The sequence below is a fragment of the Podarcis bocagei genome, assembly GCF_964188305.1.
Source record: "Podarcis bocagei genome assembly, chromosome: 8".
In the NCBI taxonomy this organism is placed as follows: domain Eukaryota; kingdom Metazoa; phylum Chordata; class Lepidosauria; order Squamata; family Lacertidae; genus Podarcis; species Podarcis bocagei.
Genome location: NC_138133.1, coordinates 76,594,132 through 76,620,193, shown reverse-complemented (window position 1 = coordinate 76,620,193; position 26,062 = coordinate 76,594,132). Strand labels below are relative to the sequence as shown.

The 26,062-nt window shown below is 45.6% G+C and overlaps 1 protein-coding gene across 3 annotated transcripts in view; it reads left to right on the top strand.

Annotated features, from left to right (window-relative positions):
• The window catches only part of SAMD12 (sterile alpha motif domain containing 12), a 237,829-nt gene that overhangs the window by 81,579 nt on the left and 130,188 nt on the right, over nt 1–26,062 (top strand). For all 3 annotated transcript variants that reach the window (XM_081205270.1, XM_081205268.1, XM_081205269.1), the window contains exon 4: nt 13,131–13,271. In XM_081205270.1, the coding sequence (XP_081061396.1) occupies nt 13,131–13,271 (141 nt within the window). The remainder of the gene's footprint in view (nt 1–13,130; nt 13,272–26,062) is intronic.

Sequence of the window (26,062 nt, the reverse complement as noted above, 5' to 3'; positions counted from 1 at the left end):
ACTCTACAGTTCTATGATTCTATGAACCCTGGTCTCCAAGATCCTAGTCCAAAATGCTCCTGCCAGCAGTCTCTTCCTTCTTCCTTTTATAGGGGCTCCTGGGAGGCGGGACCCACAGAGCAAACTCAGAAGCTGAAGAGGGCTCAAATCAGTCTGCTTACGATTTGAGCAGGGCAGTGCTGAAAAGGAGCAATTCCTAGCTGGAGGCTGAGTTTACTGGTCAAACACCCCTAAACCCCAATAACAGAGTGACAGCAGCCTTATCTCTGTATTTTCTGTCATGAAATATCTAGTTGCTAAAGCAGTGTTTTATTTTGTATTTATTGAGACCCAACAGTGTTTCTCTGAGTTTGAGTACGCAAAGCATCTATAGCTGTTGATCTTAGATTGGATCAAATTCCCAAAGGTCGGGTATCTGAAGTTTCGCTGGAGGTAAATTAAATTCTGCCAATGCAATTTTCCTCTCTAAGAAGATGTTTGTAGTGATCGAAAACTACCCCATGTTGCTATACGGGTTGAAGAATTGACTAAGCAATAAAGTTGAGGTTAATAATCCATCCCTTTCTGTTCATTGCATTTTCATTCTTCCTGTAGAACCAAGTCTTAGCAGTTGAAAGTAATATTAAAGGATGCTAAGGAGTTTGAGTTAATGTACTGTATGGCTCAACCTTTTAATTCACTACAGTTTGCCAGGTTCGCAACCATCTCTGCCCTGGTCATGTCCAGGCTTGACTACTGCAATGTTCTCTACTTGGGGATGCCTTTAAAAGTAGCTTGGACTTGGTCTAGAATTTGGCCGCTGGAGTTTTGATAGGGGTGAGGGAATCAGCTTCCATAGCACAAAAACTGTACCAGTGGCCCTGGCTCCTGGTCTATTTCTGAGATGATTTTAACATTCAAAGCCTTAAATTGATATTCAGTAAACTTTTAGTGCTCAAACTGCCTTCAGTGGCTACTGCCCAGCAATGTGGGCTCAGAAATAGTTTAAATAAATAAAAGAACACTGTAAACAAATGCGTTTCCTAAAGGGCACAAAGTAGGATGTAAAAATTGCTCTCCGGAAGTGAATGCATTTATGATTCCCAATTCCCGTGTGAAATATAGCCCTCTTCATGTATTGCTCATCGGTGTGGTGTTAGGGGATGTGGAGCTGCACATTTAACCCTGTCCCCAAGTTCTGCATTGGGCACAAAACATCTGTATGAAGGGTAGAAGTGAAGATGATCATGGCAACAGTGCAAACAGTGGATGTGGCATCGGGGCGGAGCTAAACCACCCTCATCGTTCTGCCCGGACACTGAGTTCCAGCGCCGAGGGCCTTCTGGTGGTTCCCTCACTGAGAGAAGCCAAGTTACAGGGAACAGGCAGAGGCCTTCTTGGTAGTGGCACCCGCCCTGTGGAACATCCTCCCACCAGATGTCAAAGAGAAAAACAACTACCAGACTTTTAGAAGTTATCTGAAGGCAGCCCTCTTTAGGGAAAGCTTTTAATGTTTAACAGACTACTGTATTTTAATACTTTGTTGGAAGCCGCCCAGAGTGGCTAGGGAAACCCAGCCAGATGGGCGGGGTATAAATAATAAATTATTATTATATTATATTATTATAAACGCATGACACCACAGAGTCTGCCACCACCTTTGCCCTCGTTATGCAAGTAATGTGCGAAGGGTTCTTATGAGTTGGCGGTTTCTGGAAGCTCATCGGTGCCTGTCCGTAAAACAGAAAGTGTGTAGACTTTTCGGTTCAGCTTGATTGGCACTTACCGTATTTGAGACTTTGATTCTCCCTGATCTTAGTTGCTATCTCCATAAGAACTGACTCAGACTCTGCAATAATCATCTGAGGCCTTTTTTCGTGTGCCTCCTTCACGAGAGGTCTGGAGGGTGGCAACACGACAACGGGCCCTTTTCTGCGGTGGCCCCCTGTTTTTGGAATGCTCTCCCCTGAATGCTCACCTGAGGCCTTCATTATACACCTTTAGGAGCTAGGCAAAAGCATTTCTCTCAAACCAATTTCGCGCTAAAAAAAAAGTTGCCACATATTGCATTCTTCAGAAATTTGTCCAGGGGAACGTCCGACTAGGTGGACCACTGGCCTCATCCAGCAGGTCCCTTCCTCTTTGCTGTATCCTAATTTTTAATGCCTGTGGGATATTTTATACATGGGATAACCAGTATGCAACAATTTTCCTCCACTGGTTGTCATAAATTATTTCAAGAGGAGAAATGAGGCTGCCTTAACCCAGTACTCCCCTATTTACTCCCTGATTAATAGACTTTTGGATGTTCCCATTTAAGAATCGCTGGATTCTTGAATTTTCATTAAAGAAAGGAAAAAAGAGAAAAAAACTCAACAAGAAAGTGAGAGATCATGAGTTGATACCAGAAGGATGAGACTGATTAATGTGCATTAAGAAGAGAGGTGCGATGACTGTCGACCTGTGTCTGGTACAAAGTGTACAAACACTCCTTAAAATAACTTAATTAAAATCGTAAATGTTCTTAAGCAGGTGTTTACGCAGCAAGACTGCAATGTTTGAGAATTCCAAGATTTCACCTCAGATGGTGATTTGACCAATAGGCACATTCTTCTGCCTTTTTACTCGACGCCAGTTGTTGTGACACATCAACAGTGATCATATATTTGGAGCTGCTGTTTTTTTGTTTTGAAAAACATCCACTGACTTCTTTGGGATGCATATGGCTGGCTTGAGACAGCATAAAAAGAGACCCTGTTTCCAAGATCCCCCTTTAAGGCTGGTTTTCCATCTGACCCTGAAGGAGGATTCTGAAAATCAATGGGGCCGCCATCTTTCTTTGAAATCTTTATATTGGCTGTTTTCATTACATGGTAAAACGAACAAAAGATCCATTTGTGCTTTGTACTAGAACTCAGTGTTGGGCCTCAGCTATATTATATGCAAATAAACTTTGTTACAAACAACAGCAGCAGCACTGGGTTGAGAGGAAAAAGGCCCAATTAAAACAGAAGAGCAACTCCCAGGTTTACCCTCTCAATCTGACTTTTATATACAGTGAGGGGGGAAAGTATTTGATCCCCTGCTAAATTTGCCCGTTTGCCCTCTGACAAAGAATTCACCAGTCCATAATTTTAATGGTAGGTTTATTGTAGCTGTGAGAGACAGCATAACAACAGGAAAACTCCCAGAAACCCCTCAGACCTTGTGGGGGCCCGGACTATAATTTTTTTTTCGGGGGTGAACGTATCCCTATGCCCCACAAATAACCCAGAGATGCATTTAAAATAAAAGGGCACATTCTACTCATGTAAAAACACGCTGATTCCCGGACCGTCCACGGGCCGGGTTTAGAAGGCGATTGGGCCGCATCCGACCCCCGGGCCTTAGTTTGCCTACCCATGCTCTAGTTAGTTGTTTCTAAGCAGCTTTTTCTAGTCTGGAGTAAAATAACTGCCCCACCCTAATTCCAGTGCTTACAGTAATTAGCACAGAGCAGGATCCTCACTTAACTTCACACACAGACTTGAATGAAAAAGAGCGTGAGGAAGCTGATAATTCATGAACTGTATGTCCCCAAAGGCTGGATAAAACGGTGCTATTGAGCAATTAGTCAGTGCTAAGTGATTTTGAAAATTTGTCCTTAAAAAAGACACATATTTTCTAGAACTCCTGACCAGCGACTGGTTCTGCTTAAGACCTTAAGGACCGTACTGAGGAGGAGGTAGGAGAAGAGATGAAGGGCAGTGAGCCAAAGTTCCATCTCCCAGGTGAACTCTGCTCAGTCTGACATGCCTTCCTCTCCAAATGATCACATGCTCCTAGGTTGGTAATGAGCAGGGGGTTCTTGGAGAGGAATGGATTTGGCCCCCAGGCTGCCAATTGTTGTTTAGTCGTTTAGTCGTGTCCGACTCTTCATGACATAACATGTGTTTGACCAAACTGTGGGAGGCAGTGGAAGACAGGAGTGCCTGGCGTGTTCTGGTCCATGGGGTCACGAAGAGTCGGACACGACTAAGTGACTAAACAACAACTATTGTAGACCACAGGGACATTCGGTTAGTTTTGGTGTTACAGTGATACCTCGGGTTACAGACGCTTCAGGTTACAGACTCCGCTAACCCAGAAATAGTACCTTGGGTTAAGAACTTTGCTTCAGGATGAGAACAGAAATCATGTGGCGGCAGCAGTAGGCCCCATTAGCGAAAGGGGTACCTCAGGTTAAGAACAGTTTCAGGTTAAGAACGGACCTCCAGAACGAATTAAGTTCTTAACCCGAAGTACCACTATATTCCCCAAGCTCTTGGGCAGACGGGGCTCATCAACTTCGGAAGGCAGCCCATCTAGAAGAAGGAAAACACTGATTCTAAACCTCTGCTGCCTTGTGGGATATCTTCAGAAGAAGAAAAGGCTCAGGAGAAAATCAAACCAAATGGAGTCCTTAAGGACAGTTGGATGGCGGCTTGTACGCCTCCTGGCAACTTCTGCAGCTATGCTGGTGCCAGACATATTGCTCTGCTTTCCTTTGGACCACATCAGTAAGGCCAAGAGGAGGGTGTCTAGGCAGCCCAGATTCTCGATCCAAGGCTTGTGTCTCAGGGAGGTAACCAAATTTAACCCCCTGGTATGTGTCATAGACTCACCGAATCATAGAATTGTAGAGTTGGAAGGGACCCCAAGGGTCATCTAGTCCAAACCCTTCAATGCAGGGATCACAGCATTTTGAATCTGAAGCAAAAGCCTTGAGTCGGGTCGGAGAGCTCAGATTCTCTGGTGCTTCCTTAGAGAGCCCATGAAGCGTTTAAATCACAGTGGTTTTAGATTTGTTTGATCCTGCGGAGTGTTAAAAGGTACCCTTATTGCATTCCATTAATGACAAATTTTAGCAGATTAAGGTATTGTAAATAATTGGTTTTTATGAAAAAGATGTCACTTTTGGTGTTTCAGTTTTATTGTATGTACCAAAATAGAGTATTTCTGGCTCGGAACACATTGGGATAAACTACCTTCTGCATCATATTATTATTGGGTTTTTGCATATTTGTGGCTTGCCTCTCTTTTTTTCTTCCTTTCAAATTTCACAAACCATTTGGCAAATTCACCATACACAAAAAAGCCCATTTAATTATTTTTCTAATTTCATTACCATTGACAGGCTGCCTTAAATTGTTTATACATAATACGGGATTAACAATGTGCAATTAAGAATATCTCTGAACACCCCTAAGAATACCTAACTGCCTTAGGGTAGATTAATGTGTGTTTGTGAACAGACTGGGACAGGAAGCTGTTTTGTTGATGCAGAGTCGAAACTTTGCAGAAGGCTTCGTAATTACAATTGTGAAAACTTAATAAGCCGTTTATATTTTTTAATAAAATTCACAGGCTGATTGAAGTTCTATTTACCAGCTGCGGCCTGGCATCTTCCATATTTATGCAAATGAAGTATGAACAGATGAGTTAGCTTACTTACATTCAACTAGCATGTGGAAGTTTTTCTTGCTTGTTGACTCACGATAGGCCCTCAGTGTGGTTGATAGTGCTAAATGGGGATGAGGGTCCTGTCTGAGGGGCCATCAAGGAACCCCACTGTTAAGATAACGGCAGTGTGGCTTTCCAAGTCACCTGCGCTTGAGAAGGTGAAGGGAATAAATTTGATGGGATCATATGCGGTGGGGGCTGTTCCTCTGCAGAGCGGATTTCATTTCTTCTTAACCTATAGTAATGCTGCTTTTAATTTTCCATTTCTATTAGTATCAATTATTTAACCTCATGAATATTAACGGGCAACCTCAATTTAGTATTTTTAATTCTGTTTAGTAAATTAAAAAAGAAAACGCAGGACCTGTGCAGAAATTGCTTTCTGAGGTTCTGCTGCCTGACAGTGGTGCAGCCAGGTTATTTTAGTTTCTGGATGCAATGGTCCACTCTCTCACACCTAGAACTGTAGAGTTGGAAGGGACCCCAAGTGTCAATCTAATCCAACCCCCTACGATGCAGGAATCCTGCCCACTGCCGTCCCCGGGTGGGCTCAGACCACCAACCTTCTGGTTAACAGCCAAACACGCTGACCCATTGCTCCTCCGGTGTCTTATCTGTATAATGGGACGCGGGTGGCGCTGTGGTCTAAATCACTGAGCCTCTTGCGCTTGCCGATCAGAAGGTCGGCAGTTCAAATCCCCACGACAGGGTGAGCTCCTGTTGCTCTGTCCCAGCTCCTGCCAACCTAGCAGTTCGAAAGCACACCAGTGGAAGTAGATAAATAGGTACCGCTGTGTCAGAAAGATAAACAGCATTTCCATGTGTTTTGGTTTCCGTCATACCAGAAGCAGTCTAGTCATGCTGGCCACATGACCCGGAAAGCTGTCTGTGGACAAACACCGGCTTTCTCGGCCTGAAAGCAAGATGAGCGCCGCGACCCCATAGTCGCCTTTGACTGGACTTCACTGTCCAGGGGTGCTTTACCTTTACCTTTTTACCTATCTGTAAAACAGAAGTGTAGAATCATATTCTTTAGATGACAGTGGGCATTTCTATACAGATTTCAAAATGTAGTCCTCCAGCCCTGTTTGGGAGCCCTCATGGTCATTCTGCCATGTGGGACCCTGGGCATTTGTCCTGCTGGCCACACCGTTTCTTGAACATTAAATTCTGCAAACAAGAGTGAGAATTCCAGCTGATGGAAGCACTTCAACCCCTGTAACAAAGCATCATGGTAACAAGTGAGGTTAGGCAGGTATGTGAATTCAGCAGTGGGGGGAAAGGGGCCATGTCAGACTACGCTGCCTTCTTCTGATGCAAACAACCCCAAACTCCAAAGCAAATTGCCGCAATAAGCAACAATAACTCATGCATGAGTGGTAAGGCAGCAGCGGTGTGTGGGGACTATCCAGAATGTCACATACACAACTGTGTGCTTGCTGACATCTTTGTGTTCTTGGTGGAACGAGCTCCTGGCGCACAAGGAACAAGTTTGTTCCCTTGAGGCTAAGTTAGCTGTTGCGGAGAACCTGAGAGAGTCGGACACATTTGGGGATGCAATAATTGTGTCCCACTCTCAGCCTAACAGCTTTTCCACTGTCAATGTTACTGAGAGTCTTGAGGAAGGAGGTCGTCACTCTGAGGAAGATGGAAAGCATCCATTAGAAGAAACCCGTTCCTCGGGGAACAAACAAATGCCCTTTTGGGTTGAGGATACTCCTCTGTAGGACAGAAGTTTCCTTGTAGTGGATAATTTGATCATTAGGGACATAGATACCTGGCTTTGTAATGAGGGTGCAGACCACCAGGTGACTTGACTGCCTGGTGCAAAGATAGTCATGCGTCATCTAGCTAGACTGGTAGATGGTGCTGAGGAGTGGCGCATTTTAGCACCAGTGACACGAGGAAATAACGTCGTGCGGTCTTGGAAGCAAAATGTAGGTTGCTAAGTAGGATGTTGAAAGCCAGGAGCTTCAAGGTACCATTCTCTGAAAAGCTGCCCATTTCATTCACAGCACTTTGCAAGACAGGCAGGATTCGTGATAAACGCAGAGGCACATTTTGGGACAGGTTCGCTCTGTACAAAAAGGCATTGGCTTCGCTTGAACCAGGATAGAACCAGAGTATTGAGATTTATTTTTTATTTTTTTAAAAATGGTGCCAGAGTCGCATGAAAGCTAATTTCAGGGGGAAACTGAGGAGCATCTGGTTCGGGATAAAAGCATCCCTAAGCAATGATAACTAAAATGGGATGGAGCAGAAAATAGCAATGCAAAAAGGCCAAAGTGTTGTACCGAAGTAATAATTTTAAGAAATCCACAGAGTGTTACCGTAAAACACACATGCCAGAGACATTTGGAGAGATCTTATTTAGGCATGTGTAGGCCAGTGCTGGGTAAGGGAAGCGGGTGGCGCTGTGGGTAAAACCTCAGCGCCTAGGACTTGCCGATCGTCAGGTCGGCGGTTCGAATCCCCGCGGCGTGGTGCGCTCCCGTTGCTCAGTCCCAGCGCCTGCCAACCTAGCAGTTCGAAAGCACCCCCGGGTGCAAGTAGATAAATAGGGACCGCTTTATAGCGGGAAGTTAAACAGTGCTGGCTCGCCAGAGCAGCTTCTTCACGCTGGCCACGTGACCCAGAAGTGTCTGCGGACAGCGCTGGCCCCCGGCCTCTTAAGTGAGATGGGCGCACAACCCTAGAGTCGGACACGACTGGCCCGTACGGGCAGGGGTACCTTTACCTTTACCTTAGGCCAGTGCTGGAGGTCTCCAAGTCAAGATGGGCAAGCTGGAGTACTTGGCCTTTGAAGAGAGCATAAATCTAATGGAAAATTAGAAATTAGAAAATTAGGAACCTAGTGGAATGGAGAGAACCAGTGGGGGCACTGTTATCTCTGGGTGCAAATTCTAGAGGAAGGACAGGGAAATTCCAGGAAAGTACAACACAGCAACATTTGAGGAGACTGGTTAAAAGGAACTTGATAGGGGAAATGAAGATGGTCAGGTGTCTCTAGAAAGTTTGGCTAACAATCAAAGCTCAGTTAGAAATGTACCACCAGGGCCAAGAGGGTGCCAACATGGCTAATGGGCAGAGCGGAAGACTTGAGCAAGTGAGACAAAGTTGATATGGCAGGCAGAGGCAAAACAGAACCAACCAACTTCAGAACAAACAGCAGTGAAAATCAGTGAGTGAAAGTGGACTTGTTAGCCAATGTGACTTGAATAAAAATCCTTTCCCAAGGTACACTGGAAATTGATAGGCTGGGTGTGATGGGAGTTGGGGTCCGATATCTCGGGAGAGCGCCAGGTTTGCAAATACTGCCCCAGGCCTTAGATGCTATAATTGCCACTTCATTTGAGGGTTGTGTTAAAACAGCCCCTTCCCATATATACCAGAGATACCTAGCAATCTGGACCAGATAACATCAGATGCTTTTCTCTTGGGGGGTGGGGTGGGGAGTGGCTCTTTTGGAGCGACTCAGCAATCTGTTGCTCCTTCCTCATGCAACCGCATAGGTCACAGAGGAGCAGGGTGGTGCTGATTGCGCATTCCTCCAGGTTATAGATATTTCTGTGATTTAGGATGAGGAGGAGGAGGAGGAGGAGGATATATTTATACCCCACCCATCTGGCTGGGTTTCCCCAACTACTCTGGTCAGCTTCCAACAAAAGATTAAAACAGGGCTGCCTTCAGATGTCTTCTAAATGTCAGGTAGATAGTCAGGATCACAGTAATTGAAAATTACAGAAGCCTTGCTACGATAGATTTTTTAATGAAAACAGGACTGCTGGAACCTGTAGCCTTCTACATGTGCTAGAGTAGAACTCCCTGTCATTCCACATGCTGGCTAGCATTGATGGAGAGTTCATTCATTCATTCATTGAATTTATATACTGCCCTATACCAGGACGTCTCAGATTGAGTTGAGACCCAACAATACTGGGAGGCATGCAAGTTCCTAGATCAGCCTTTCTCAACCTTGGGTCCCCAGGTGTTTTTGGCCTACAACTCCCATCATCCCTGACCACTGGTCCTGTGAGCTAGGGATCATGGGAGTTGTAGGCCAAAAACATCTGGGGACCCAAGGTTGAGAAGCACTGTCTTAGATGCTTCCTCTACTTCCCCTTCACTGGAGGTTTTTAAGCAGAGGTTGGGTGGCCACCTGTTGTGGATGCTTTAGTTGAGATTTTTTTCATTGCAGGGGGTTGGAAATAATAATAATAATAATAATAATAATAATAATAATAATAATAATTATTATTATTATTTATTCATAAACCGCCCTCCCCAGCCAAGACCGGGCTCAGGGTGGCTGACACCCGATATAAAAACAAATTGATTGAAATACAACTTAAAAACAAGATTAAAATAGAACATTAAAACATTAAAATACAGCCTCATTTCAATAGATACTCAAATCAAAACTTTTTTGGGTCAAGTCTTCACCAAGGCTAACTATCCAGACTGGTCCTACATGGGACAGAAAAAAGCCAGGGAAGTCCCCAAATAGGAGTTCCATCACAGGAAGAGAAAGGAAAAAAGAAGAGGGGGAGGGAATCAAATTGATTCCAAGGCAAAGGCCAGGCGGAACAACTCTGTCTTACAGGCCCTGCGGAAAGAAATCAGATCCTGCAGGGCCCTGGTCTCATGAGACAGAGCGTTCCACCAGGCCGGAGCCAGTGTTGAAAAGGCCCTGGCTCTGGTTGAGGCTAATCTGACTTCCTTAGGGCCCGGGACCACTAGGGGGGGTGCTATTTATGGACCTTAAGGTCCTCCGTGCGGCATACCGGGAGATGCAGTCCCGTAGGTACGAGGGTCCTAGTCCCTTCCAACTCTACAATTCTATGATTCCATGAGATAAATGGGGTTATCTGTAGCATTGCTGTCTAGCTTTCTGCGTAACATCACATTAACATGGACAGTGTAGCCAGCTGCTGCCAGATACAATCTAATATGCTGACAGCTCCACTCCAGCCATTTCAAACAGACGAGGTTTTGCAGGCTCTTTATTTGACGAGCATCCCATAAATGCACCAGCGCTGTTCAATCAAGCTGTGTGTGAAACTTGAAGGAAGGATCGGCCAGGAAAGGGGAAGGCTGGGGGAAGAGTATAGAAAAGCCCTTAAGAATGATCCTTAACACATTACATACCAGATTATGTTATATTGCATTATTTATTTCATTTACAAATTGCTTTCCTGCGAGGCATCTCAAAGATATTTACGTAATAACACATATAAAACAATTACATGAGTTTCATGTACAGGCAGTGACCGATTTATGTGTGTCCAGTGGATGCTTGACTGCGCATGTGCGCATCGCAACAACCTGGAAGTGGCCGGAAAAGGAGATGGATCAGGGCAGAGTGGGCTTATGTGGGCTTTGTTGACATGCTGGGGGGGGGGGTCAGGAGCGTAACCCCCGCACAAATCGGTCGCCGCCTGTATAAAAACAGTTAAAAACAATGGTGCCCTAATAAGAAAACCATTTTTAAAAACTATGAATATAAAAACAGTTTTAAACAGCAAAACATGCATAAAATCAATTCGGATCCAGGACTGGGATAAAGCTTTTCGAAGGCTTGTTGAGACACAAATAGCATATGTGTGTGGATGTATTTAGGGAAGAGTTAGAGAGCATCCGGGAAATAACGTTTGTGAATCTGCACAGAGCAAGTAATGCAGATTTATGGGTCTGCTTGCTAAAGTTTTAGATTTGTGCTTAATTTGCTTTGCGGGTCTGCTCCGTCCTTCCTGAGAGCACTAAAAACGGTTGTCTCCCGTTCGGCAGTGCATTTGCAAAACAGCCTAATATGATTTGTGCCTGAATTTATACTTCAGTTGGGAATTCAAGTTCTGACTATTTCCTCGTATTAAAATCCTCAGGTCCTCCTGAATAGGTTCATCTGAAAAACAGGACTGTCTTAACAGTCTTTTATACCCAAGACTTGTAAAGGATCGATACATTTCCCATCAGAACAGTAAATTACTTACTGAACCGCTTCCAGTAATCATGATGTACAATTTCATGTTAACTCTTCCCCTTCTCCACCCAGAATTTTCTTAACAGTGTCAGATGGCTTCCCTGCAACCTTGCCCACCCCCCGCAAAAGAATAATGGGTTTAAAATGAATAGTTAGCCCATTACATGCTTGGGTAGGGTTTAGCATTGCATTCATCATTATGGTGGAGCCACAGCTCCAAGGATGTAACTATCTAATGCCGGAATGAGGATGTTGTTAAGACGACAGCACTCACCATCGCTGTACTGGCTGGGGCTTATACAAACTGAAGTCCAACAACCACAAACTTGGCAGTCATTTATACCCAAGGCTTGTAAAGGACTAATACATTTTCCATCAGGTCAGTAAATTGCTTAAGCTTGTGGGCCACAAGCTTAACATGAGTCAACAGGGCGATGCAGCAGCAAAAAAAAAGCAAATGCTATTCCAGACTGCATCAACAGAAGTATAACGTCCAGGTCAAGAGAAGTAATAGTACTTCTCTGTTCTGCTTTGGTGAAACCACACCTGAAGTACTGTGTCCAGTTCTGGGCAGCACAATTTAAGAAGGATATTAGCAAGCTGGAGAAGAAGAAGAAGAGTTTGGATTTGATATCCCTCTTTATCACTACCCTGAGGAGTCTCAGACTGTAGTCAGAAATGTAAACTACTTGTTCCATTGTCCTTCCGTGGCTTTTCTGTTGCTTTGAGTTGCAAACCACCTTGAGGGGTAAACCCTTGGTCAAAAGGAAAGGCAACAAAGGAAGTACATAAATAAAGCTGCCTTTCTACCCGGTCATGCTCTTGGCCCCCTGTAGACAACCTGTTTGTTGGGCAGGGCTGGGGGGCTTTTAGCCCATGCGATGGGCTTCTGGGCCACCAGGCCATTTTGGAGAAGCCATACCTACCCATCCTACACTTGGTGCCATAGCTGAGGTGGGTGGGGGCCAGATCCAAATGTGATGGGGGCCATCCCCAATTGTCTCTCATCTGCCTTTCCTCTCTGTGTCTCTCCTTCTCCCTTCTCCCTCCACCTCCCTTTCTGGTGCCCCCTTCTCTGGGGACGGGGTATAGGTCACTCTTGCCTGAAATATGACCCTATCCACTTACACTATCCCTCCTGCCTCTCCCTCACTCGATCCATTTCAGCCTTCCCCGGCCCCACTTTTACCCCCTCACTCTCCCCCTCTGGACTCCCTCCTACCGCAAGAAATTGGGCTTCAGGTCACAGGTTCCTCTCCCTTCCTTTAGCTGGAGAGGTCAGGGAACCAGAGACCTTCTGCATTCAAAGCATGTACTCCTCCACCCTTAAACTGCGGTCTTTTCCCTGTGGCTCCCCTTTTACTTCCATAGGCTAGCAAGTCTTCTACCAGTGTATGCATTGGATTTAAGGCAAGCTTTCCCCCACCCCATTTCTGGTGACTGTACTAGTCCAGCTCTGAACCTGGATCTCCGGAGTAGAAGCTAATTAACTTGCTGAGCCAACACGCACCTTTTTTTCCCACCCCAGCGCCTGCCCTGTTGTGAATCAGATTGTTTCACAGGGGAGGGATATTAGCAAGGCAGGCGGGTTTTATCTGCTAGAATAAGGACATTTACAGCATGTAGAAATTTTATTCATTAAATGGAAATCCTTGGGTAATCTCTCTCTCTCTTCTTTTTTTGGATACAGGCCGTGCGCTGCTCAGGCTGACAGACAAAAAGCTGGAGCGGATGGGGATTGCCCAGGAGAGCTTGCGGCAGCACATTCTTCAACAGGTCCTCCAGCTCAAGGTGCGCGAGGAAGTCCGAAACCTCCAGCTGCTCACGCAAGGTAGGAAACGCAAAGGACCGCAGGAGGGAAACGCTTGCATGAGAGCAAACTTGAGATTGCTTTGATGTTCTCCTGCACGAACTGTTGCGCGGAGAGGCGTCCTGGGGCCAGAGCGACCACCGAGAGGTAAACAAGAATAGATCAACATGCATATTAGGAGTTGCCTGTCCGTTAGGATAAGAGCAATTCCTTTCTTCCCGTTTTCAAAGCACGACCCACACACATTGTCCATCAGTGTGCTAGTGGCTGTGTTGCTAATCCCGCCACCAATGTCTGAAAGCACATTGGCCTTACTGGGAGGGTACACCTGCTTATGTTCATCAATATCACTTGTTTTCCCCACCTGATTTCTGTAGCGTTGGCTGCCACTGGCAGAACCCAGGAAATGTACCATGCGATGATGGTTTCAGCAACAGTGCTATGTTAAGTGCGATACTAAGTTCTGCCCTCTTTTCCCGTGATATGTCTAACTATTCTGGGTCTTTGTGTGAGTAAGAGAGGAAGGAGAACTCGGGGTCTGCTGTTTCTAATGGCTGTTTGGAGTGAAGTGTAGCAGCTTAGACTAATGCAATGCACTCTACGTGGGGCTACCTTTGAAGTTGAGCCAGAAACTACAACTAATCCAGAATGCGACAGCTAGACTGGTGACTGGGAGTGGCCGCCAGGACCATATAACACCGGTAATGAAAGACCTACATTGGCTCCCAGTACGTTTCCAAGCACAATTCAAAGTGTTGGTGCTGACCTTTAAAGCCCTAAACGGCCTCGGCCCTCTATACCTGAAGGAACGTCTCCACCCCCATTGTTCAGCCCAGACACTAAGGTCCAGCTCCGAGGGTCTTCTGGCGGTTCCCTCACTGCGAGAAGTGAGGTTACAGGGAACCAGGCGGAGGGCCATCTCGGTAGTGGTGCCCGCCCTGTGGAATGCCCTCCCATCAGATGTCAAGGAAATAAATATCTCTCTGACTTTTAGAAGAAATCTGAAGGCAGCCCTGTTATGGAAGTTTTTAATATCGTGCTTTTAATACAGTGATACCTCGATATACAAACGCCTCAGGTTTCAAACGCTTCAGGTTACAAACTCCGCTAACCTGGAAGAGTTACCTTGAGTTGAGAACTTTGCCCAAGGATGAGAACGGAAATCGTGTGCCCGCATTGCAGAGGCAGCAAGATGCCCCATTAGCGAAAGCACGTCTCTAGTTAAGAACAGTTTCGGGTTAAGAACGGACCTCCGGAATGAATTAAGTTCGTAACTAGAGGTACCACTGTATTCTGTTGGGAGCCGCCCAGAGTGGCTGGGGAAACCCAGGCAGATGGGCAGGGCATAAATAATACATCATCACCATCATCATCTGATCCCATCGTAAATTATTCTACACTAACTGAGGCTCGCCAAACATGTCACATAGAAAATGCTCCTAGCTGTATGGCGAGGAGGTGTCTGACTAGTAAATTATCTCCAGTCACAGGGCTGAAGGAACTTGGGAGTTTGTGCCCATGTAGCATCTCGGTATCACATAAGCTGGTAAAGACAGAAGCATGCACTTTGGACACTGAACATGTTGCCTGACATTTCTGGTTCCCTTTTTCAGTGAGAATTATTCAGGCAACTGGGACCTAAAGCATACTATGTACCAGCTAGAGATATAATCAGGTTCTGCCATTTTTGAATGGCTATTACGTATCGTTACCAGCAGGTTTAAAAAAGAAATGTCTGTGGAACACATGCCATTTGTAGTCCATTATTTTCAACTTGCAGTTTTTCAAATGGGGAAGCGACGACAGCTGCTATAGGAGGCACAAACGCTGCCATATGTCTCCCAGTCTCTCTCCTCCTGCGTCTCAATTGGACTAAGACTTTACACCTCCTCCTACTTGCTGGAACATATTGGCTTTGTATTACCCTTGTTGTCTCGACTGCTGACTTTGCCCATTCTCGAGAGTGTTCCCCTTTCTGCCTGGAAGATGGCAGAATTCACATTGCAGTGCCTCAAAACTCCTGGGTTTTGTTTGGAACTCTCACGCAGGATGCAAATTAGATTCAGGCTGCATTGAAAGGCAAATCTCAGATTTGCACTTTTCGAACCAAAACACAGCCATCCTTTGAAATTCACACTTCTCCAAATTTCACCATGCAGTTCTCTCACCAAATGCATACGTTAGGGGGAAGTGTGCACGAAAACCAATACAGTGGTACCTCAGGTTACATACGCTTCAGGTTGCAGACTCCACTAACCCAGAAATAGTACCTCGGGTTAAGAACTTTGCTTCAGGATGAGAACAGAAATTGCGCAGCAGTGGCGTAACAGCAGCGGGAGGCCCCATTAGCTAAAGTGGTGCTTCAGGTTAAGAACAGTTTCAGGTTAAGACCAGACCACCAGAACGAGTTAAGTGCGTAACCAGAGGGACCACTGTATCTTAGTTAAAATGACACATTCCAAATTTCAGTCCATATATGCCACACCAGGTTAAGCAAAACATATGTAACAAGGAACAGTTTCATATTCATTCATAGCTTTCCAGACTCTAGGGTAAAGCTACCCTATAACATAACATACATGAGATTGTCTTCTCCTTCTGTTGTTGTTGTTGTTGTTGTTGTTGTTGTTGTTGTTGTTGTTGTTGTTGTTAGGGTAAAGCTACCCTATAACATAACATACATGAGATTGTCTTCTCCTTCTGTTGTTGTTGTTGTTGTTGTTGTTGTTGTTGTTGTTGTTGTTGTTGTCTGCAAGGCCAATCTTAAGTATATTTTGCCAGGCAGTACACCCTCTCTTTTTCCTATCAACAACCAAGGATGAAGTGGCAGGTTGTGGGCGGAAGGAGGGAGCATTTTAATGGAGAAAAGAAGAAAAACGGACCTTAAATGGTTGGTGGATTCATTGATGGAAACTCACTCTGACAAATTATGAGAATCCCTTTCAGGTAGCTGGCCCTCGGGGATCTAATTCTTAATGTAAGCCTGCTCAGAGAAGTTAATGCTATGCCAGCCAAGGCTATGAATCGCTCACAAGACTTAGATTGGGGTCAGTAGTTCACGGTAGTGCTGCCAGTAGTTCTGGATATAACCCTGGGGGTGAGCACCCCAGAGGATTGCTTGACTAAGAGGTATGGTAGGCCTGTCAGGGGGAGGCCCCTCCAGTGCTCTTACTCTTAACTGTCCAAGTCAATTTAATTTGTGGTGTCGCTCCTCTGAAGTTGGTCGCTGAAAGACATCCAAAGGGATTCGAGGTGTCGCTCTTAAACACTCGAGCTTGTTGCATTCCATTCTCTGGATGGTATACAGGAAACCTTTGTGAGTGTGGCGGGGGAGAAAGCAACCATATTCTGTATTATTATTATTATTATTTTAAAAACTATGTTTTACTGCGCACACACAAATATTTTGCAGAACATAGTATCCCATTTGTAGATTGGATGACTATATTTGGCAGCCTGTTGAAGCAATATCAAGAGCAGCTCGCACAGTTAGGAGGCTGCCATTGCAAACTGCAATTAATCCAGAATGCGGCAGCTAGACTGGTGGCTGGGAGTGGCCGCCGGGACCACATAACACCGGTCCTGAGAGATCTGCATTGGCTGCCAGTACGTTTCTGAGCACGATTCAAAGTGTTGGTGCTGACCAGGGATCCAGGAAGAGGGCCATCTCGGTAGTGGTGCCCGCCCTGTGGAACGCCCTCCCTTCAGATGTGAAGGAAATAAGTAGCTATCTTATATTTAAAAGACATCTGAAGGCAGCCCTGTTTTGGGAAGTTTTAAATATTTAATGCTGTATTGTTTTTAACATTTGATTGGAAGCCGCTGTCAGGGAACTGACATCGGAGCGAGAGGCGAAGGGGAGGCTCCCAGATGATGCTGGCGAAGGACCCAGCAGCAGGGGGAGAAACAGCTCAGTAGAGGGGGAAGCCAATCAGCGCAACACCAGGGATAAAGGGGGGCAGACGGGGGAATTGGAGAGAGGGCTCCAGGACTCTTCACTGGACATCAGTGAGGAGAGCCCAGGTCCTCCGCTACCCACGCCTTCCCTGCGCAGAAGACTCCCGCGCAGTGAGAGGAGGAGGAGACTGGGTGTCAAACAACTTTTATGTTGGAAGAGGTTCAAGAAACGCCCACTGACGGATTCTGCCAGTGACTGAGGCAGTCACGATGAGAAGGGGCTGTGCAGTCAGAAAGGTTTGACAAGGCAAATTAACCGAGGAAGGCACCAGTTTACGCACGAGCAACTCATACCCATTACAGCCGCCCAGGAGGAAACTCAGCCAGATGGGTGGGGTATAAATAATAAATTATTATTATTATTATTATTATTATTATTATTATTATTATTATTATTATTATTATTATTAAAATATTCCTACCCTTTCGTCAGACAAAATCTTCCTGGTGACCCCTAGATGTTTTGAACCACAGCTCCCATTTGCCCCAACAAGTATGGCCAATGGTGAGGGATGGTGGAAGTTGTAAGTCCCAGTTTTGGGAGGGGGGGTCCACATCAGGATGTACCTAACAGCCCTCCTGGAGGTAACCCACATCCCTTCATTTGCTAAATCTCATTCTGGCCTTACTGATTGCTGCCGTTGGGTCTTCTTCTTTCTGCCCACAAAAAGCCCTAAGCCACATTGGGATTTTGTTCTGTTAGTTTTGCGTGAATTCATTCCTGTAAGCAAAGGTTCTATGTGGGGCTACCTTTGAAGGTGATCCAGAAACTACAACTAATCCAGAATGCGGCAGCTAGACTGGAGACTGGGAGCGGCTGCCGAGACCACATAACACCGGTCTTGAAAGACCTACATTGGCTCCCAGTACGTTTCTGAGCACAATTCAAAGTGTTGGTCCTGACTTTTAAACCCTAAATGGCCTCAGTCCAGTATACCTGAAGGAGCGTCTCCACCCGAATCATTCTACCCAGACACTAGGGTCCAGCACTGAGGGCCTTCTGGCGGTTCCCTCACTGTGAGAAGTGAGGTTACAGGGAACCAGGCAGAGGGCCTTTTCGGTAGTGGCACGCGCCCTGTGGAACGCCCTCCCACCAGATGTCAAAGAAAACAACAACTACCAGACTTTTAGAAGACATCTGAAGGCAGCCCTGTTTAGGGAAGCTTTTAATATTTGATACATTACTGTATTTTAATATTTTGTTGGAAGCCACCCAGAGTAGCTGGGGAAGCCCAGCCAGATGGGCGGGGTATAAATAAATTATTATTATTATTATTATTATTATTATTATTATTATTATTATTATTATTATTATTATTTTCCATTACTAGGCCAGATTTCTTCAGGATAAATTAATTCTAGTTCCCAACCTCCAGCTCCTTTCCTCCTCACCACACTTGGAAGGGCGCAGGCCTGACCTGACTGCCTCACCTCTCTGAGCTTGTTTGCAAGAAATTCTGAGAGTTTGTTGAACTATTTCGAGAAAAAGATCTGCAGATTTGTCTCTCTGCAAGAGCTGTTGGAGGAGGGGGGCGGCGGGTGGTGATGGAGGAATCATTATCATACTTCCCTAATCCTGATTCATAGGAGAAAGAAGCCTGTTTTGTGCATCGCCCCGACGATCACATGAAACTATTTTTGGATATTCATTGCTAGCGGAGCTCTGGGCTAGATTGGCTGGTGTGTCCCTTAGCTCAGGCACATCAGCATCATGTGTGGGCTGGTGTGCGTTGCCGAAACAGAGCTCGCCTTGTTGTGGGGTCTGTTGCTGTTGCTCAGAGCCGGGGAATATTTGGGTTGCGTATTTTTCATGCATTCCTTCCTTGTATCCTCTTAAGGCGGCTTTGAGTGGCGCTTGCTGTGTTGAGTTTATTCGCTTGATAATGCAATTGCCAAGACGAAACGAAAGGCAGGCGCCATTAGGTTGCATTAACAGAACATTTGGTAAGTTCCATCAGAAGCTAAGCAGTTTAAAGAGCTTTAAAGCATTGCTAGATCCTGCCTGCAGCTTCATTGCAAGTAATGTTTGTGTATTAGAAAGGCAGGGCAAAACAGCGATAATAATTATGAAAATAATAATAATAATTAATATGCAAGTGATGAATGGTTTAATAGTTGGCTAAAGACATCAACGAACAGCTTTAGATTTCCTCTCTATTTTGTCATCCTTGCTCTTGTAGCCGCTATATGTCAAGCTAGCTTAATTCATTATATGTATTATTACAAAAGTTGGGTGCCACCCACACTCTTTGCCAAGTGGTAGCAAAATTCCAGGGCATTTACCCCAGGTCTGTGCTGCTTTGGAGAATCAAGATGCTATGGAGACTGCCATAGCTTTAAGAACTATGATTTGTTCGCATACTTCCATCTGAATTAAGATGGAGGGAGTCTAGATGGGGGACACCTGGCTTGAGAACAGTACATGTGAAAAGGATCTAGGAGTCTTGGTTGACCACAAACTTGACATGAGCCAACAGTGTGACGCGGCAGCAAAAGCCAATGCAATTCTGGACTGCATCAATAGGAGTATAGCATCTAGATCAAGGGAAGTAATAGTGCCACTGTATTCTGCTCTGGTCAGACCTCACCTAGAGTACTGTGTCCAGTTCTGGGCACCACAATTCAAGAAGGACACTGACAAACTGGAACGTGTCCAGAGGAGGGCAACCAAAATGGTCAAAGGCCTGGAAACGATGCCTTATGAGAAACGGCTAAGGGAGCTGGGCATGTTTAGCCTGGAGAAGAGGAGGTTAAGGGGTGATATGATAGTCATGTTCAAATATATAAAAGGATGTCACATAGAGGAGGGAGAAAGGTTGTTTTCTGCTGCTCCAGAGAAGCGGACACAGAGCAATGGATCCAAACTACAAGAAAGAAGATTCCACCTAAACATTAGGAAGAACTTCCTGACAGTAAGAGCTGTTTGACAGTGGAATTTGCTGCCAAGGAGTGTGGTGGAGTCTCCTACTTTGGAGGTCTTTAAGCAGAGGCTTGACAACCATATGTCAGGAGTGCTCTGATGGTGTTTCCTGCTTGGAAGGGGGTTGGACTCGATGGCCCTTGTGGTCTCTTCCAGCTCTATGATTCTATGATTCTATGATTCTAGATCTTACAGACTGGTTGTCTCAAGAGGAACTTGTTCCCCACAGTAGTGGAGCACTCAAGTCAAAGGCATCCCTTTGTCGTTTCTTTTCTCCCTTCTTCTTCCCATCATACCTTGCTTTAAAAAAAAGGCTCTTTCTGTCCTGTCACCTCACACACCACATTACCATGGCAACCTCTGTCTGCCCAGGTCCAATATTCCTTTTACATGGGCCACCAAGACCTTTTGTTGTTACTACCCTCCATAATCTTACATTCAGACATTAGCTGATACATTTCTCATCATCATGATGGATGTGCTTTTTATACCGTTATTTAAGAACCTACCATCATGTGAAATCATCAAGACCCTAGTATCATGTCCATAACTTGAGAATGGACCACTATCTCACTTTTTCCAAGGCCTCTCGTTGTTAGGTCGGGACTATCCTACTCTCCATTGTCACAATCTCTCTTTCTCCAAGATGTTATATGGTTGGGAGGAAAGAAGGCAACGCTGTGTCTCTCCCATCACCACCACCGACAAAGGTAAAGGACCCCTGGATGGTTAAGTCCAGTCAAAGGCGACTATAGGGTTGCAGTGCTCATCTCACTTTCAGGCCAAGGGAGCCAGCGTTTGTCCACAGACAGCTTTCCAGGTCATGTGGCCAGCATGACTAAACCGCTTCTGGCGCAACGGAACACCGTGACGGAAACCAGAGCGCACAGAAACACTGTTTACCTTCCCGCCGGAGCGATACCTATTTATCTACTTGCACTGGTGTGCTTTTGAACTGCTAGGTTGGCCGGAGCTGGGACAGAGCAACGGGAGCTCACTCCGTCGCGGGGATTCGAACCGCCGACCTTCCGATCGGCAAGCCCAAGAGGCTCAGTGGTTTAGACTGCCACCATACTGTAGGGAACAGGAGAATTGGATTCTGCTGCATGCTGCTCTGCCAGTGGCATTCCACCCTTAGTGGGCAGCTCCTGCACTGCTATGTGTGCTTTTCTGCCATGCCATGCCATGCCATGCCTGCTGTCTCTCCCCTCTGTGATGTCCCCTCCACCACCGATGCTGCTGCCTCTCCTGCTACATTTGGAAAGAGGACACCTGATCCAAACCCACTGCACTTGCTGCCCACCCCGCAACTGATCCCCATCATTGCTATGGTGAGAGACGAGCATGAGAGATGTAGCTGGTTCTTCTCACCTGCCCTTCCTCTTCCCTAGGTCTCCTCTTCCCACCTTGGGGCATCTGTAGTCTCAGCCACACTGTTTTCAGTCCTCCTAGAGCAGCCTTTCTCAACCTGTGGGTCCCCAGATGTTGTTGAACTACAAATCCCATCACCCCTAGCTAGCAAAGCCAGAGCTCAGGAATGATGGCAGTTGTAGTCCAACAACATCTGGAGACCCACAGGTTGAGAACAGCTGTGCTAGGGTCTGCTTCCCTAGCGATTTCACTGCATAGACCACAACCCGCTCCTCCTCAATATTTGGAAAGGTCCCATCAAGCTAAAAGTCTGATTTGTCGCTGACTTACCAATGCAAAGTTCAGAGGGCGGAGAGTTGGATGTTCCTAAATGAGAGCTGGACCATAAAGAAGGCTGATCATCGAAGAATTGACGATTTTGAATTATGGTGCTGGAGGAGACTCTTGAGAGTCCCATGGACTGCAAGAAGAACAAACCTATCCATTCTGAAGGAAATCAGCCCTGAGTGCTCACTGGAAGGACAGATCCTGAAGCTGAGGCTCCAAGACTTTGGCCACCTCATGAGAAGAGAAGACTCCCTGGAAAAGACCCTGATGTTGGGAAAGATGGAAGGCACAAGGAGAAGGGGACGACAGAGGACGAGATGGTTGAACAGTGTTCTCGAAGCTACCAGCATGAGTTTGACCAAACTGCAGGAGGCAGTGGAGGACAGGAGTGCCTGGCGTGCTCTGGTCCATGGGGTCACGGAGAGTCGGACACGACTAAACGACTAAACAACAACAACATTCCTCATTCGGGGGAAAAGCCAGAACACGGTTGTCCATGTGTGTGCGCATGATTCATGCCTGGGTGCGGGCTGACACAGGAGGATTCTTTTGTTATGAGTCTTGGTCCACCTTCCACAACATCATGTGCTGGGAGCTGCTGCCCCTTGCTGCTGCTTGGTGTTTGCCTTCCTCATATCCCTGCCCATTGGGAGTTCCTTATCCCCTCTTTCATGCTTCATGCATTCATGACTGTATATGCTTCAAGTGTGTTAGCCTTGACACTTCTGAAGTCTGGAGACAGGCCAGGAGCTTTGTGAAATGCAAGTCTCTGGCTCAGACCCAGTGGGGGGGAAATGGAATGAAGAGATGAAATATCAAAATGCTCTGAAGAACTAGCACATAGGAATCGGCTGTTGCTTATACAGATAATTAGTCCCTCAAACACTACACAACTGATGCAGAAGAGGGTCTTCGTCTCAGTTGCTGCAACCCACTTTCCCCAGGAAAGCTCACCAGGTGCCGTGTCGGTGAAATGCACATTTACTGCACTGTTAAATGTTTTTTTGCTTCTCCCACCCCTTCATCAGCTTTCTTGGTTTAAGTGATTTTTCTGCATTCATTGTATTATTTTAATGCACTGAGAGAGTTCTACTGAAGGGCAGCTAAATGAAGAAAAAAAAAATCAATGAAATAACCTGGTACTTTCTGCTCCAATTGGTAATGATCAAGCAGAGACCCTTTGCAGCCCATGACGTTCTTTTAACTGCAGGTGCTCAGGATTGAACCAGGGAGCCTTCTGGATCATAGCTGTCAACGTTTCCCTTTTCAAAAGGGAAATTCCCTTATTCCGAATACGATCCCTTGCAAGAAAAGAGGAAAGTTGACAGCTATGTTTTGGATGCAAAAGCATGTGGCTTAACACCATGCTATGACCTTGCTGGTTTTACCTGGACTAACACCTCTCTGTCTACATCAATATACTCGTACACTGGCAAAGCACCAAATGCAGAAATAATAAGCGTTTTGAATGAAATTTCATTGAGAAGGTTTTAACCAAAAGGGCAAATTTTCAGATCCATTTTTGTTCTTAGGTATGAGTGTAAATATTTTACAGCTGTTTTATTAAACAGTAAACTTCAGAGAAGTGGGTTTCTTTCTTTCTTTCTTTCTTTCCTTCTCTCTCTCTCTCTCTCTCTCTCTCTCTCTCTCTCTCCCTCTCTCTGGGAACTATTTTCTGTATAAATGAAGGCACTTTTTAACTTCAAAGCCCACAGTAATATATTACCCTGAAGGTCACAGTTAAAAACCTGTCAATATATGTATTCATAGTAAATCAATTTCAGTTAAATCAATGCAAAGTCTGACGGGAAAAATTCCTCACTATTGATCGGAAGGAGAAGCCGATATTGTTGAAATTATTAATTATTGCTGGATCCATAATAAAAAGGCCAGTCTGGGTTCTGTGCTTTATGATCATGTCAAATTAAAAAAAAGAACAACAAATCTTTGCCTTCCACGAGATGCTGTACATCTTCACACATCTTGGCAATAAAAGGTGTTTCATAACACTGTTGACTGCCGGCGTGTAAATGAACAAATGAAGGGTGTTCTGTCAGATGAAGCATAAAAGCCATTAGCAATGCACTTTTATTTGAATGGAGCAACATTAATTTTTAAAAGGACATAACCTGAGACTTCTGCAGAATGAGAGTAGAGAAGGAAAACACGGAAAATACAAACAAACCTTTTTGGAGCATGTTTGTGGCAGCTCCACATGGACATAGCAACACAAAGCTTGGGCTGGCTTGATTTTTAAGAGTGGCAGAGGATGTGACTAGGGATTGAGTGATGTGGTTGGTGCCAATAGCACTTTGGTTATCAGGTAAGGTATTCTGTTGATGATGAAAAATTGGGAGCAAGGCTGACAAGAGGTGGGTACAGGAAGTACTGATGTATTGGGCGCACGGCCAATAGCGGCCCCAGACTCAGATTTCTTTCTTAAAGTACGTTTCTAGCTTTCCTAGAAATAAAGTTATGAAACAAAATGTGCAGGTACCCTGTATGTGATTTCTATGAGATGAGTCACACTGGCTTCTCCCACCTTTCCATGCTTTTATCCAATGAGCGTAGTCAGTGCTGTGATTGGCAGATGAGTTGTTTTGATGCCAGACAATAGGAATCCAGGTGGTCCTAAAGAGCTGGGGGTTTCTCCTTGTCTTTAGCGTACTTCCCCCCTGCTTCTGTCTCTTTCTCTAGTCCTAGGCTCTGGCCTAGGGAGAATCCCAAGGGCCAGATAGAAAGGCTAGGAGGGCCGTGTTGGCCATGGAGAAAGAGAGACTGTGAAGTTGGTCAGATGAAAGAGGAGCTCTGCCATGAAAGAATGTTGAACTAGGGTATGTGGGGAATATGCAGGGAATGGTGCGAAATCCTTTTGAATTGTATGTGGGGAGGGCAATTGTGGGGGGTTGTGCGCCTTGTACATTCAGCTGTATGGGTGCAGTTTTGGAGTTTGGTCTCCAGGGCCTATCTTCAGAGTTCCAGTCCCTTATTTGTCCCCAAATTAGAATGCTTGCTCATTCATTTAGGATAATAATATCCCACTTTATGGTCCGATAGGCTCTCAAAAGTGGCCTCATTACGCGAAATATCATATTCAGTTGTGGTATCAGGAAACAATAAGTTGTCCCGTTGGTATCTGAACCACACACGTCGAATTTCCTGCCCTTGACCTTGACCTTCTCTGGTGTCGGTCATCAGCCTCCGACTTCTATGTCGCAGAGCCTGAGACTCTCAGCCCATGAAGCAGACAAGTCTTCCCTTGCTGGTAGTCACTGGGCAACAGCTCCCACACTGAGGCAAAGGTATGGGGCTGAGTGGCTGGAACTAGCCAGCCCATAATGGAGGCAGGTTTTTTCTTGCTCCGTGATATATATTAGGTTTGTAGAATCATAGGAAGCTGCCTTATACTGAATCAGACCCTTAGTTGATCTTGGTCCTCATCGTCTAAACTTTCTGGCAGTGGCTCTTCAGGGTTTCAGGCAGGAATTGCTCACAGTCCTACTCAGAGGTGCCAGGAATAATAATAATAATAATTTATTGTTTGTACCCCTCCCATCTGGCTGGGTTTCCCCAGCCACTCTGGGCGGCTTCCACAGAAACCAAAAATACACTAAAATATCACACATTAAAAACTTCCCTGAACAGGGCTGCCTTAAGATGTCTTCTGAATGTAAGGTAGTTGTTTATCGCTTTGACATCTGATGGGAGGGAGTTCCACAGGGCAGGCGCCACTACCGAGAAGGCCCTCTGCCTGGTTCCCTGTAGCTTTGCTTCTCGCAATGAGGGAACCGCCAGAAGGCCCACGGTGCTGGACCTCAGCATCCGAGCAGAACGATTGGGGTGGAGACGCTCCTTCAGGAATTGAACCTGCATATGAAGCACATGCTCTCCTACAGAGCTACTGTATTTTGCGCTCCATAAGACACACTTTTTTCCTCCTAAAAAGTAAGGGGAAATGTGTGTGCATATTATGGAGCGAATGGCGCCACCTTAACCTCACTGGGTTGTTGTGAGGTTGTTGTGTGATATCCCTTATTTAGCCGCCTGAGCAACTTGTCAAATAGACAGGAGAACATTATTCTTGTTTTCCCTCTTCAGTCAGTCTTGGATTCCATCACTGCCCAAACCATGTGCCTCTGTCTCTCCAAACGGCCAGATGATCACATTTTTTTTCCTGGGGCTTTCTGTGAGAGAATGAAATCCAAGCACTAATTCCTGTTAAAATGCTTCTCCTGTT